General features: G+C 41.2%; 1 protein-coding gene across 3 annotated transcripts; it reads left to right on the forward strand.

Annotated features, from left to right (window-relative positions):
- Nucleotides 1-86: 86 nt before the first annotated feature.
- Nucleotides 87-13,567, forward strand: LOC115150584 (myosin light polypeptide 6). 3 transcript variants are annotated; one of them, XM_029694031.1, is made up of 7 exons: nucleotides 87-191; nucleotides 451-478; nucleotides 1,905-2,048; nucleotides 10,350-10,523; nucleotides 11,193-11,270; nucleotides 13,101-13,149; nucleotides 13,255-13,567. In XM_029694031.1, exons 1-6 carry the CDS (start codon nucleotides 189-191, stop codon nucleotides 13,127-13,129), a joined length of 456 nt encoding a protein of 151 aa, XP_029549891.1. In that variant the 5' UTR covers nucleotides 87-188; the 3' UTR covers nucleotides 13,130-13,149; nucleotides 13,255-13,567. The 3 variants fall into 3 exon arrangements, with proteins under 3 accessions (XP_029549891.1, XP_029549890.1, XP_029549892.1); XM_029694030.1 differs by having other exon boundaries at nucleotides 13,101-13,567; XM_029694032.1 differs by lacking the exons at nucleotides 13,101-13,149; nucleotides 13,255-13,567 and adding an exon at nucleotides 11,621-12,309.
- Nucleotides 13,568-14,231: the final 664 nt, after the last annotated feature.

Here is a 14,231-nt window from a genome sequence, read left to right on the forward strand (position 1 = left end):
GCGCTTATCTTCCTGAATGACGGTAAATAATTCGAAGAGCCAACGCCTGCGAGATGTGATTGGCCTGTGCAGTGCATTAATTAAGAAGGATGACGTCATGAGCCTAGTCTTTCTTGTCAACGTTCGCCCCTGTCGGTTCACATTCGCCTGACCTCCGACCGCAAACGGGACTCCAACCAAGCCCAGAAATGGTAAATGCCTTTACTCTGTTCTGTTTGAAAGATATTTGTATGCGACGTGAAATGTAGAATGTTAGCCTAGCCAAATGTCATTTTAAATTCGTGTAGACTAAGCGAGTAAACTGATCCAACGAGTACATTGCAGTGCTGGATTTTCAAAACATGGCTGGGCAATGTTTGCTGGCTAACGTTACCTGTTTTCTTCATCTTCGATAATCATATTAATGGATGTGTTTTCTCTATTTTCATATTTGCCGTACTTCTCAACCAGTCTGACTTCTCAGAAGACCAGATCATCGGTGAGTTTTGTGACAGTAAAGCTATTTGAAGGCTAGCCAGTTAGCTACCTAGCTAAACTGTTAGCTACTAGACTATCCCTTGCTTCACTGTCGTCATTCTTTGAATGTGGAATAGCTGTATTTCTTCTCTCCTGTCCTCATGTTTGTCTTGTTGTGAGAAGCAGTTTCCCTACTGACAAGTTGATTTTAAAACTGGAGCCTATGGTGAGTTTGATGGTCCAGGTTTTGTTTTGGCTAACCATCTTGGGAAACATTATTACGTTTTACATTTGTGTCAATTAGCACAGCAGACGCTCTTATGCAGAGTGACTAACGTGTGAGTGCATACGTTTTCGTACCATGCATGAATGGTGGAATTGTCATCAGACAAACAACCAGCAACAAATAGTGATACATTTACTAAAATATTGATTCACGGGTGTCTATTGGCTTAGTCAAACCCATATGTGTTTGATCCCCCACAGCGGGTTTGATTGAATGGTGTTTAAACAGATTAAGGTTTTGTGTTGAATGGATGACCAACTAATTTTGCACTGCGTTCTGATTTAAAAAATAATCATGCATGCAGAAATGGAAGGGCCATATTTCAATATGTCATGACATAGTTAGTCATTAGTGTTTAAAAGCCTAGATACTTGGATAAAACATTGGTCGTTTGAGTTAACATTTAACGTTTTTGTGTTTGTTGCCAACACCAATTTTGGTATTAATCTGTTCCGTTTGTTGTGATGTCGCCTAGTTCAGCTAGCTACGTGGGTGCCAGAACTGTTTAAAATGTCTATATATTATAGCGGAAGTCAAGCCACTATTGTAATTTGTTTTCAGTCCTACACCGGTGTTGACTCATAGACATTGTATAGATAGCAAAGGGAAATGACTCAACCACTTTAGTTCTACATGTTGAAGGCGTGGCCCAACTAAACCTCAGACATACTTTATTTCAAAGACTTCGCTAAGCATATAGTAATGATATGTACCGACATGGCGTTACTGTGCTCGCCTATCGCATGTGGCTTTTCCCTCGCTCAATGGGCTGTTTTGAGTTTTGTTCCACGGTCGATTTAATTTGCTCGTTTGTTTGGTTGAAAGATTACTCGGCCAGCGCTTGCTGTCAATGCCATATATGGGTAAATGAGTGGCTGCTGTGTGGTTTTAGACGGACGGTCTCGGAATGCGCCGCATACCAGCGATGGGAGGCAAGCACCATAACAATGGCCCGTGGAAGTTACCCAATGTCAGAAAGCGTTCCATTAGAGGCCACCGAACTTACTGTAGATAACACATTGAATAGCTTATGTAATAACTTTAAGAAATTACTCAGACATTTTGCCCATTCTTTTCAACCTGTTTCTACATTTATAGCTCCCCTCACTCTCTCTCTCTCAATCCAACTCTGCTTTTTAACACCCTTCTCCCTGTCTGTCAGAGTTCAAGGAGGCCTTCCTGCTGTTTGACAGGACAGGCGATGGGAAGATCAGTTACAGCCAGTGTGGTGATGTCATGCGGGCCCTTGGCCAGAACCCTGTCAACGCTGAGGTCCTCAAGGTCCTGGGCAACCCCAAGTCAGAAGGTCAGCCCTGCTTCTAGATGCTTACTGAACATTGACATTAGTATCCACTGTCTGGCTCAAACCTATAGAAGTACTACATGCTTCAGTTAACAAATTAATACGATTTTATTCAGGCATAGAGTAGTTTTGTGTTAGGTTTGATTTAGGCATATCTTTCAACGCTTAGGGTTGGTGTTTTTGGGCCTGTTTACGGTTTGCCGTAAACATCACCAAATCAGTTTTGAGTTATTTGTAAGGTGTCAACTAATGTGATTTAAGCATCCAAGGATAAACTGAAACGATGTTCTTCTGGGTATGACATAACTATCCTATGGAGTGAACTTTTTGTAATCTGCAATTGTCAAGTACCACAGAGGCACACAGGCATTGTCCTAACCTATCAAGAGGGTGTTACTAGTGAAACTCAGTTTCTGTTGTGCTTGTGCTGCCTGTCCCTTATCAGTCAAGGAACTGAGGCATTGAATGTATGCATACAAGTGTTGATATTAAACTGATTATAACAGTAGGCAGATTATGCAATAGTCAAACACCTTACTCTGCTTATCTTATTTGGCATAAGATCAAAATCAAAGCATACGCTGATTAAAACGCATGTTTTTTTAGCAATCTTTCAAATTATTAGGACATGTAAACACCTTAATCGGTGTTCCAGCTGACCGAGTGAGCCTCCCTCTTTAGCGCGAGTGAAATGTGTTCGTACACAACTGAATTTTATGTCTGAACTCGGAATCAAATATGCTCCCCCAAAAGAACATGTTCACTGTTGTAGAACATTTATTTTGATCGCCGGTTTTCTGAATATTTAGTGCCATCAGGTAGTCTGATTTCAGATGTGTCTATGTAAACAGGATTATTAGGGAAATTGTTCTTCTTGCACAGCATGTACACGTTTTAATTGAACTATTATATTAATCTGACTATCCACCACAATCACATTGTGTACATGTAACAGCACTCATCGTGGTGGTTCACTCTCCAAACAATCCCTGTTCTTACATGTGTTAAAACCTCTTAGGGATCCCTTCACCCCCATTCCAGCTCGAATCCCGTTAACGGGATTGCTTTGACAACATCCAGTGAAATTGCAGTGCGCCAAATTCAGAAACAGAAATACTCATAAGAATTCATGAAACATACAAGTGTTAAACTGTATTTTGACGTATAACTTGTTAATCCAGCCGCAGTGTCAGATTTCAAAAAGGCTTTACGGCGAAAGCAGACCATGCGATTATCTGAGAACAGCACCCCGCATACAAACACATGAAAGTCATATTTCAACCAGCCAGGTGCGACACAAAAGTCAGAAATAACGATATAATTCATGCCTTACCTTTGAAGATCTTCTGTTGGCACTCAAATGTCCCAGAAACATCACAAATGGTCCTTTTTGTTTGATAAATTCCTTCATTATATCACCAAATGTCAATTTATTTGGCGCGTTTGATTCAGAAATACACCGGTTTCAACTCGCCCAACATGCCTACAAAGTATCTAAGTTACCTGTAAACTTGGTTCAAACAACTTTCCTAATCCAAACTTAGGTACCCTAAAACGTAAATAATCAAAAAAAATTAAGACGAGATATACTGTGTTCAATACAGGACGAAAACAAAGTGAAGCGTGTTCCTGGTCGCGCGCAACAGAAGACTTGAGTCACTGAGTAACACGTGGAAAGAACAGGACTACTTCGTCATTTCTCAAAAGAAAAACATCAACCAATTTCTAAAGACTGACATCTAGTGGAAGCCATAGGAACTGCAACCATATTCCTATGAAAAAGGGCTTCCCATAGAAAACTAATGGAAAACAGATTGACCTCAAATAAAAATTCCCTGGATGGATTGTGCTCGGTTTCGCCTGCCAAATCAGTTCTGTTATACTCGGACATTATTCAGTTTTAGAAACGTCAGTGTCTTCTATCCAAATCTACTAATGATATGCATATCCTAGCTTCTGGGCCTGAGTAGCAGGCAGTTTACTTTGGGCACACTTTTCATCCGGATGTCAAAATACTGCCTTCTAGCCTTAAGTTCTAAACAGAACACATGCATCTCAGATATGCAGCTCATGTCAACAAGATCTGATAATGTAAAGCTGATAATCAACTTAAAGAGAAACACAAGCATTCCTCTTGGAGGAATTTGTAAATATTCATTTTTTTGCGAAATGTGTAAGAGCAGCACGTACTTTGAATTTGCAAGGCTACACATACTGGGCGTGAGTACAGTAGTTTATGTATTTAGGAATGTGTATCAAATCTCTTTTGGTTTACGTCTTCTAAGACATTGGGGGGAGGTGCTAAGCTGACGTATGGAATTGTGTTAAGATGGTCATACTATGGATCATTTTGCTATTTGATTTTTGAATTTCAGGACCCCTTTAGGTATCCCCAAAAACATATACAAAAAATACAGTACCAGTGAAGTGTTTGGACACCTACTCATACCAGGGTTTTTCTTTATTTTTACTACTTTCTACATTCTAGAATTATAGTAAATAAATCAACTATGAAATAACACGTATGGAATGATGTAGTAACAGTGTTAAACAAATCAAAATATATTTGACTCTTAAAATAGCCACCCTTTGCCTTGACTATAGCTTTGCATCTGCTTGGCATTCTCTCAACCAGCTTCATGAGGTAGTCACCTGGAATGCATTTCAATTAACAGGTCTGCCTTAATTTGTGGAATTTCTATCCTTAATGTGTTTGAGCCAATCAGTTGTGTTGTGACAAGGCAGGGGGGTATACAGAAGAGCCCTATTTGGTAAAAGACCAAGTCCATATTATGGAAAGAACAGCTCAATTAAGCAAAGAGAAATCACAGTCCGTTATTAATTTAAGACATGAACGGCAGTCAATCCAGAAAATATCAAGAACTTTTAAAGTTTCTTCAAGTGCAGTTGCAAAAGCCATCATGCGCTATGATGAAACTGGCTCTCATGAGGATCGCCACAGGAAAGGAAGACCCAGAGTCACCGCTGCTGCAGAGGATAAGTTCATTACAGTTACCAGCCTCACAAATTGCAGCCCAAATAAATGCTTCAGAGTCAAGTAACGGACTCATCTCAACATCAAATGTTCAGAGGAGACTGCGTGAATCAGGCCTTTGTGGTCGAATGGCTGCAAAGAAACCACTACTAAAGGAAACCAATAATAAGAAGACTTGCTTGGGCCAAGAAACACAAGCAGTGGACATTAGACCTGTGGAAATCTGTCCTTTGGTCTGATTCCAAATTTGAGATATTAATTGCAACCGCTGCGTTTTTGAGACGCAGAGTAGGTGAACGGATGATCTCGGCATGTGTGGTTCCCATCGAGAAGCGTGGGGGTGCTTTGCTGGGGAGGCTGTCTGATTTAGTTTGAATTCAAGGCACGCTTAACCAGCATGGCTACCACAGCATTCTGCAGCGATACGCCATCCCATCTGATTTGCACTAAGTCCCACTATAATTACTTTTTCAACAGGACAATGACCCAAAACACACCTCCAGGCTGTGTAAGGTCTATTTGACAAAGGAGGGTGATGGAGTGCTGCATCAGATGACCAGGCCTCCACAATCACCTGACTTCAACCCTATTGTGATGGTTTTGGATGAGTTGGACTGTGGCGTGAAGGAAAAGCAGCAAACAAGTGCTTAGCATAAGTGGGAACTCCTAGAGTGTTGAAGAAGCATTCCAGGCGACTACCTCAGCTGGTTGAGAGAATGCTAGGAGTGTGCAATGCTGTCATCAAGGCAAAGGGTGGCTACTTTGAAGAATCTTACATTTATTTTTTATTTGTTTAGTAACCAAAAAAGGTGCTATGTGACTCCATGCGTTTCATAGTTTTGATGTCTTCACTATTCTACAATGTAGAAAATAGTAAAAAATAAGGTGTTAGGTGTGTCCAAACGAGTGTATAATATTTTTCTTACATAACCCCTGAGTTGGCACATAACTACGTTAGTTTTTCTAAACCTGTACTGCTTTCCTTCAGTGGAATCCCGTGACACTAATGGGGGTCGTAGAGGAAAACTGTTTGAGTCTCTTTCCATAGTGGTCATAATAGTTTGTAGGCCAACCAGTCAGACGCTACAGATGTTAACGAAGATTGTTTTTCAGGATGTCTCATGGTCTGACTAACACCGCTCTAGCTCTGCCACCTTTCACTGCAGATGCAGGAGTGCGACATGAATTGACTTGTCCAAAGCAACAACCAAAAAACGGACAGATTTTTACTACTTTTGTCAATTAACTCTTGGGAGAAATGCATTTCATGCCATGTTTACTTTCAGTATGCAGGTCTAGTTTTAAATGGAGCAGATGCAGTTATTTTGTGTACACTGAACAAAAAATATTAAACATGTTGGTTTCATGAACTGAAATAAAATGTTCCAAATGCACAAAAAGCTTATTTCTCAAATGTTGTGCACACATTTGGTTACATCTGGTGAGTGTTTTTCCTTTGCCAAGATATGCCACACCTGTCAGCCAGTTGGATTATCAAGAAGTTGTTTAAACGCATGATCATTACACAGGTGTGCCTTGTGCTGGGGACAAAAGGCCACTCTAAAATGTGCAGTTTCACATTGAGTTAAGGATGTCTCAAGTTGAGTGCGATTAGCGTTCTGACTGCAGGATTGTCCACCAGAGAATTGAATGTTAATTTCTCTACCATAAGCCGCCTTCAACGTCTTTGACAGATTTTGGCAGTAAGTCAAACCGGCCTCTCAACCTCAGACCACATGTATGGTGTTGCATGGGTGTGCGGTTTGCTGATATCAACATTGTGAACAGTGCCCCATGGTAGGGTTATGGTATGGGCAATCATAAGCTACGGACAACGAATACAATTGCATCATATCGATGGCAATTTGAAGTCAGAGATACCGTGAAGAGATTCTGAGTACCATTGAGCCATTCATCCACCACAATCACATGTTTCAGCATAATGCTCGGCCCCATGTCACAAGGGTCTGTACACAATTCCTGGAAGCTGAACATTTCCCAGTTCTGTGGCCTGCATACTTGTTGAGCATGTTTGGGATGCTCTGGATCAATGTGTATGATATCCAGCATCTTCGCACAGAATTAGAGGAGTGAGACATTTCACAGGCCACAATCAACAGCCTGATCAACTCTATGCAACGGAGATGTTGCGTGAGGCAAATGGTCACACCAGCTACTGACTGGCTTTATGATCCACTCCCCTAAACTTTATTTTTTATTTAAGGTATCTGTGACCAACGATACATATCTGTATTCTCAGCCATGTGAAATCCATTGATTTAATGAATTAATTTCAATTGACTGATTTCCTTAGGAACTGTAACTCAGTAAATTATTTGAAGTCGTTGCATTTTATATTTTTGTTTAGTTTAAGTTGTTTAACCTGTTTGGGGTAGGGGGCAGTATTGAGAATTTTGGAAAAAATATGTTCCCATTTTTAACTGCCTCCTACACCAACTCAGAAGCTAGAATATGCATATTATTGTTCAGGTTTGGATAGAAAACACTCTGAATTTTCTAAAACTGTTTGAATGGTGTCTGTGAGTATAACAGAACTCCTATGGCAGGCAAAAACCTGACAAGGTTTCAAGCAGGAAGTACCCTGTCTGACAAGGAGTCGTGCGTCTTGCATCTTTTTATTGAAAAGTAAGGATCTTAGCTGTAACGTGACAATTCCCAGGGCTCCGATAGGCTCTCAGAGCCCGGGAAATAATTGAAGGTTTACGAGGGAGCCTCAGGCTGAAACACATTATCACCTTTTGTAAGTGGCTGCTCCGAGGACCTTTGAATGAGGCGCGTGCATGAGTCGCTTCTGAGGAGAAATTTTATTCGGCTGTTTAGGCTCAATGCATACTCCTGGTCGGAATATTATCACTAATCTACGAGTTGAATGGCATAAAAATTGGTTTTAAACAGCGGTTGACATGCTTCGAAGTACGGTAATGGAATATTTAGACATTTTTGACACGCCATGCGCGAGACCGGGAAGAAGCATTCTAGAACTCACGAACAAAACGTCGCTGTTTGGATATAACGATGGATTATTTGGGACCAAACCTACATTTGTTATTGAAGTAGAAGTCCTGGCAGTGTATTCTGATGAAGAACAAGAAAGGTAAGAACATTTTTCTTATAGGAAATGTGATTTTGGTGGAGGCTGACCTGGGTGGGTATCTAAATAGCTAGCCCTGTAATGCCGGGCTATGTACTTAGATTATTGCAAAATGTGCTTCATCCGAAAAGCTATTTTAAAATCGGACATATCGAGTGCATAGAGGAGTAATGTATCTATAATTCTTAAAATAATTGTTATGCTTTTTGTGAACGTTTATCGTGAGTAATTTAGCAAACTGTTAGTAAATTCAACGGAAGTTTGCCGGGGGTTATGCGTTTTCTGAACGTCACATGCTAATGCAAAAAGCTGTTTTTTTGATATAAATATGAACTTGATTGAACAGACATGCATGTATTGTATAACACAATGTCCTAGGTGTGTCATCTGATGAAGATCATCAAAGGTTAGTGCTGCATTTAGCTGTGGTTTGGGTTTATGTGACATGATATGCTAGCTTGAAAAATGGCTGTCTGATTTTTTTCTGGCTGGGCACTCTGCTGACATAATCTAATGTTTTGCTTTCGTTGTAAAGCCTTTTTGAAATCGGACAGTGGGGTTAGATTAACGAGATTCTTGTCTTTAAATAGCTGTAAAATAGTCATATGTTTGAGAAATTGAAGTAATAGTATTTCTAACGATTCAAAAATCGCGCCACTGGAATTTCAGTAGCTGTTACGTAGGTGGTCCCACATACCCCAGAGAGGTTAACCTCTCTCTGGGACGCTAGCGTCCCACCCGCGGTACACACTATCAACAGCCAGTGAAATAGCAGGGCGGCAAATTCAAAACTCATAATTCAAATTTCTCAAACATACAAGTATTATACACCATTTTAAAGATAAGATTCTCCTTAATCTAACCACAGTGTCCGATTTTCAAAAAGGCTTTACGGCGAAAGCATAACATTAGGTTGTTAGGACAGCACCGAGACAAAACACACAGCCATTTTCCAAGCAAGGAGAGGCATCACAAAAAATAGAAATACAGCTAAAATTAATCACTAACCTTTAATCATCATCAGATGACACTCCCAGGACTCAATGTTACAAAATACATGTATGTTTTGTTCGATGAAGTTCATATTTATATCCATAAACCCCATTTTTACATTGGCGCGTGATGTTCAGAAAATATATTCCCTCAAACTTCCAGTGAATGAGCACATCAATTTACAAATACTCATAAACATTGATATACAATAGTTATTGAAAGAATTATAGATACACTTCTCCTTAATGCAACCGCTGTGTCAGATTTTAAAATAGCTTTACGGCGAAAGCACATTTTTCAATATTCTGAGTACAGAGCTCAGCCATCAAAGCAAGCTATACAGTTACCCGCCAAGTTCTGGAGTCAACTAAACTCGGAATTAGTATTATAGATCTTCCCTTACCTTTGCTGATCTTTGTCGGAATGGACTCCCACCTCCACAAATGTTTTTTTTTTTTTTTCTTTTTTTCGAGAAACTCCATATTTATGGCCAAATACCTCAGTTTTGTTCGCATTCAGATCACTTATCCAAAGGCATAACGCGAGAGCGCAAAACCAGAGACTAAGTCAGTTCCATTACCGCTCGTAGAAACATGTCAAACAATGTTTACAATCATTCCTTAGTCTTTTTAACAAAACTTTGATAATATTCCAACCGGACAATAGCGTATTCATTAGAGGAAAAAGGAGCGGTGCACCAGCGTGCCGCCGCAGTAAACAACTCACTGGTCCCAGGCAGTCCACTGATTGACTGAGCTCCTATTCTCTGCCCAGTAACAGTAGACGCATGAAACAAGTTTCTAAAGGCTGACAGCCAATGGAAGCTTTAGGAAGTGCAAAATGACCCCATAGACACTGTAGTTTAAATAGGGATTAGATAGAAAAACTACAAGTCACTTCCTGGTTGGATTTTTTTTCAGGTTTTTGCCTGCCATATGAGTTCTGTTATACTCAGACATCATTCAAACAATTTTAGAAACTTCAGTGTTTTCTATCCAAATCTACTAATAATATGCATATCCTACCTTCTGAGCCTGAGAAGCAGGCAGTTTAATTTGGGCACGTATTCATCTGAATACTGCCCTCTGTCACCAATAAGTTAAGTTATTTTGGCTGTCTTCTAGCAAAGTAACAGCTAGTGAGTTTTTAGCAGAGTGAGACGTGTTTAAATTTTTTTTTTTAAACTGTTTTCGTCCTTCCCCAGAGATGAACCACAAGATGCTAGACTTTGAGCAGTTCCTGCCCATGCTCCAGGCCATCGCTAAGAACAAGGACCAGGGTTCCTTTGAGGATTTTGTGGAGGGTCTGCGTGTCTTCGACAAGGAGGGCAATGGCACAGTGATGGGCGCTGAGCTGCGCCATGTCCTCACAACACTTGGTAATACCTCACAACCCCCCGATGACTGTTTACATCTCTCCTCATGAAGAGTTCATTTTCATGCAACTGCAGTCACTGTTTATTTCTTGTAGTAGTGAATGGTTAATATTACAGTATATTAGCCAACAATTTCTTTCTTGTGCTTGAGAGCTCTACTTCAGCTTAACATTCCAGACAAACAGTACTGGAACCTGCCTTGTGAAAATGTCGGCGACATAACTCATTGACATTCAGCGCTTGACGGTTTTACCTGAATTTTAATTTGGACCAAGAGAAAAGCTTAAACTGCATGGTCCTGATAGTTTACCTCTTTTCCTTGTCAACCTCACCTGACTGGGGAACGAAGGTCCTTTTTGTCACTAAACTGATTACATTCCTGATATCACCTCTTAAGCTAGTTATTCAATGCCCTACCTTACCCATATTGATCCTCTTCATTTGCATCCGGAACATCTGTCTTGTGAGACGATTGAGCAACTCAAAAGACATGGCTTTGATGGTCTCACTTGTTAACTGTATCAGTATGCCTCTGGGAATGTCTGCTTGGTAGTGGGGTTTAGCTTTTTTAGAATTGCACCTGTCTAAGGTATAGGAAAGATGGGATTCCCTTCCTATACAGTGTCTTGTCTATCTGTTATGAGAATGTAAGTGTTTCTTTTTTTGTTGCAGGTGAGAAAATGACAGAAGAGGAGGTGGAGACTCTCTTAGCGGGACACGAAGACACCAACGGCTGCATCAATTACGAAGGTAAAGCAGCATGGGGAACTGGATGCATATGGGTGTAAAGGGAGAACACTGGACTTCTACTTGTACAGTAGAATATATCACAATGCTTTAGGGATGACCATTTCACAGTGTTGGAATAATGGAAGAATCATGTGCATAAATGTGAATTGTAACAAAATAAAATGGCAATTGTCTTGACTGGGATGTACTCATGTATCATGTAAACACAAATTCCTGTGATTTGTGGTTACTAATAAGGATTGTTTGATTGGGTGGAGGTTGTGCGCATTTGATTTCAGATGGGTGTGTGGTGTCCCTTGTTTTTTTTTTCTTCCCCCCCTTTCACTGACCTCCCTGTTCCTCTCCCACAGTCTTTGTCCGCCACATCATGTCTGGCTGAGCGGCGGGTATGAGCAGACCCCCTAAAGCCCCCCTCTGTCAGCACCTACCCCAGCAGTGGGCTCTGGGAGATGTGGTGAGGGGGGGGGCCCCTCTCCAACCATCACTGCACAGAATGCACCTACTCCTAGCTACTGATACCACAGATATATATATTTAAGCAAGTAGTTAACAAGCAGGTTACTCTTGTTTCTGGTTGCGTGTAGGGGTGTTCTTGCTCAAACACACTCATTTAAAAGATGGCTCCTATTGAAGAGGTGTATTGAAAGCTATGATACTGATGGCGTATGTAGCGTAGGACATCTCTCTGTGCCGTGACGGTGTTCTGAGGCTACTGGATTCCTGTGGTGGAGTCTGGTTTGAATTTATGGTTTGATCTGTTATTTTATTTAACTTTCTCTCCTGCAGAGCACTTCTCCCTCTCCTGCCCTTCCCCCCTCATCTGGCTATAGTCTGCATGTAGCCTCTCTGCACGTGGCTCCTGAGTGACCCCCCCCCCCCCCATGGACAATGATTCTCCATCCTGATGAGGGCAGGACACTGATGGGGGGGAGGGGTCTGTTAGACTAGAGGAGTGACTCCTCAAATTTGAATGCGTAGGGGTGTGTTTAAGGGTGTTTTGGATGAAGTGCCGTAAAATAAAGCCTAAGTGTTAAACTATTGTCCTCTTTACTATAGTCACTTCCTGCTAATGCAGAATTGCATTTCCTTGGCTGTTAACATCTCTTCCCTCCATCCCCTCTCCCCATGGAAGCTGCTGCTGGTACTGTAGGTGTGCTAGTTTTTCCCTTCCCTTTCTGCCAGATCCCTCGCTCCTCCTTTTTCCACTGTTAGAACAGCCCAAATAAAGAGGTGGTTGCTAATCCTAACACATTCCAGGTTCTGAGGCCTGGCTGAGCAAACCCTTGGCTGTTCTGGCTTGCTAGGAGATGGATCTTCTGAGTTTCCCCCTTTAATCCCTCGCTCCTGCCTCTAATGTTCTCCTCTTTAATGCAGATTCTCTCTTCTGACTGACGTGTGGAGTCTCTGGATCAGGCTGCAGCTCCAGCAGAGCTGTGCTCATGTTGGTGATGAAAACACCTAGAGAACCATGTGGGAGCAAGTCACTAAGTGGACTTACCTCTCTGATTCATTGAATTTGTCTTAATGTGGTGTCTGGGCTGTGACGTCCTCTGAGTGTTTGTCAAAATGTATATTTTGGATGGAATATACCCCCATAACTGATTTTAGGCTATACAAGCCAATAATCTCAAACCAAGTCACAGTAATGAGTCAGTATAAATTCCTATAGACAAAAAGGCCCTCTAAATCTATACTTGATAGGGAGCACAAGGCTATTGGAGAGCGTGGAGGCTGTAGCACTGCTGGCTGGAGGTGGAGTTGCTCTAGACTTTTCTTCTCACTGATAACCAAGCATGCTGCTGATTTTTATTTATTTTTTTTCTCCCTCAGAACTCGTCCGGATGGTGATGAGTGGTTGAAGATTTCAAGAACCCAACCGGTTAATTTTATTCCCAAATATTTTTTTCTATCATATGTAACGTCTGTCTCGCCCCATCCAAGTCTTGTTTGCCCTCATTTTTGTACATGTTTTTTTTCTTCCCAGAAGTGCCTTTTCTGTGTCGAGTTGAAGAGCCCCTTTTTTCATTTCACTTCAAAATATCATCAAGCCAGAGGTGCATGCTATCATGCCTGGCTCGTTGACAGAACCGGCAATAACGTTCCCATCTCCCACCCTGTCACTCAACCCCCGTGTCGGCCCTGTCGCCCAACAGCTGTTTTTATACAGAGATGCATGTTCATTGGCTGAGACCAGCTGTAATGTGGATTTTACCAGGCCAATTATGAAATGGTAGATTTGTCTCATGTATATGTTGTATCAAATGATATTTAATAAAAATCCTCAGTTTCTGAAAAAATGGTGTTTATCTTTTTAATAACACAATGGTGGTGTTATGAAGAACCATCCTTCATTTAGTTTAACAGATGTCAGTGGAATTCCATTACAGTAATATAAAAATGGATACTTCACTTACTAGACCATTCTAAACCATTCTGGTGTTTGGGATGGTCCAAATACCTAGACATTCTGGCTATTAGAATGCATGTGTTTTGAGTTGACACCATGGAATCTAGGAAGTGGTATTCAAATGGAGAATATCCATTTGATGATTTCAGTGAACTATGCTGGCTTTCTCTCAAATGTAAAGGTTATTTGAATATTATTCAACAGGGCTGTAATGTAAGGCCTACTTGGCATTGTCAGTGTGTTTTTTTGCAGTAGTCCTATGGTAAGATGGGTATGTTTTATTGCAGTGGCCCTCTAAGGTATTTGCAGTACTTACACTAGCCCTTTTTATGGTAATGCTGGTATGAGCACTAGCTGCCCTGAGGTGGCAGGCCTTGTATGGTAAGGTGATTGCTTGGTCTCAGTAGTCTGCAGAGTGTCTGTTAGTACTAGGTGATAGTTCAGTGGAAAATAAGAAACCATAATGTTCAAGACGCAGTTGTCCCATGCATAGGGTAGGGGGACCCTGTACGGAAGACGACACGCACAGCCTGCCCTCTTGTGGTGCCTGCAGT

The sequence above is a fragment of the Salmo trutta genome, chromosome 16 (genome assembly GCF_901001165.1).
Source record: "Salmo trutta chromosome 16, fSalTru1.1, whole genome shotgun sequence".
Classification (NCBI taxonomy): Eukaryota; Metazoa; Chordata; class Actinopteri; order Salmoniformes; family Salmonidae; genus Salmo; species Salmo trutta.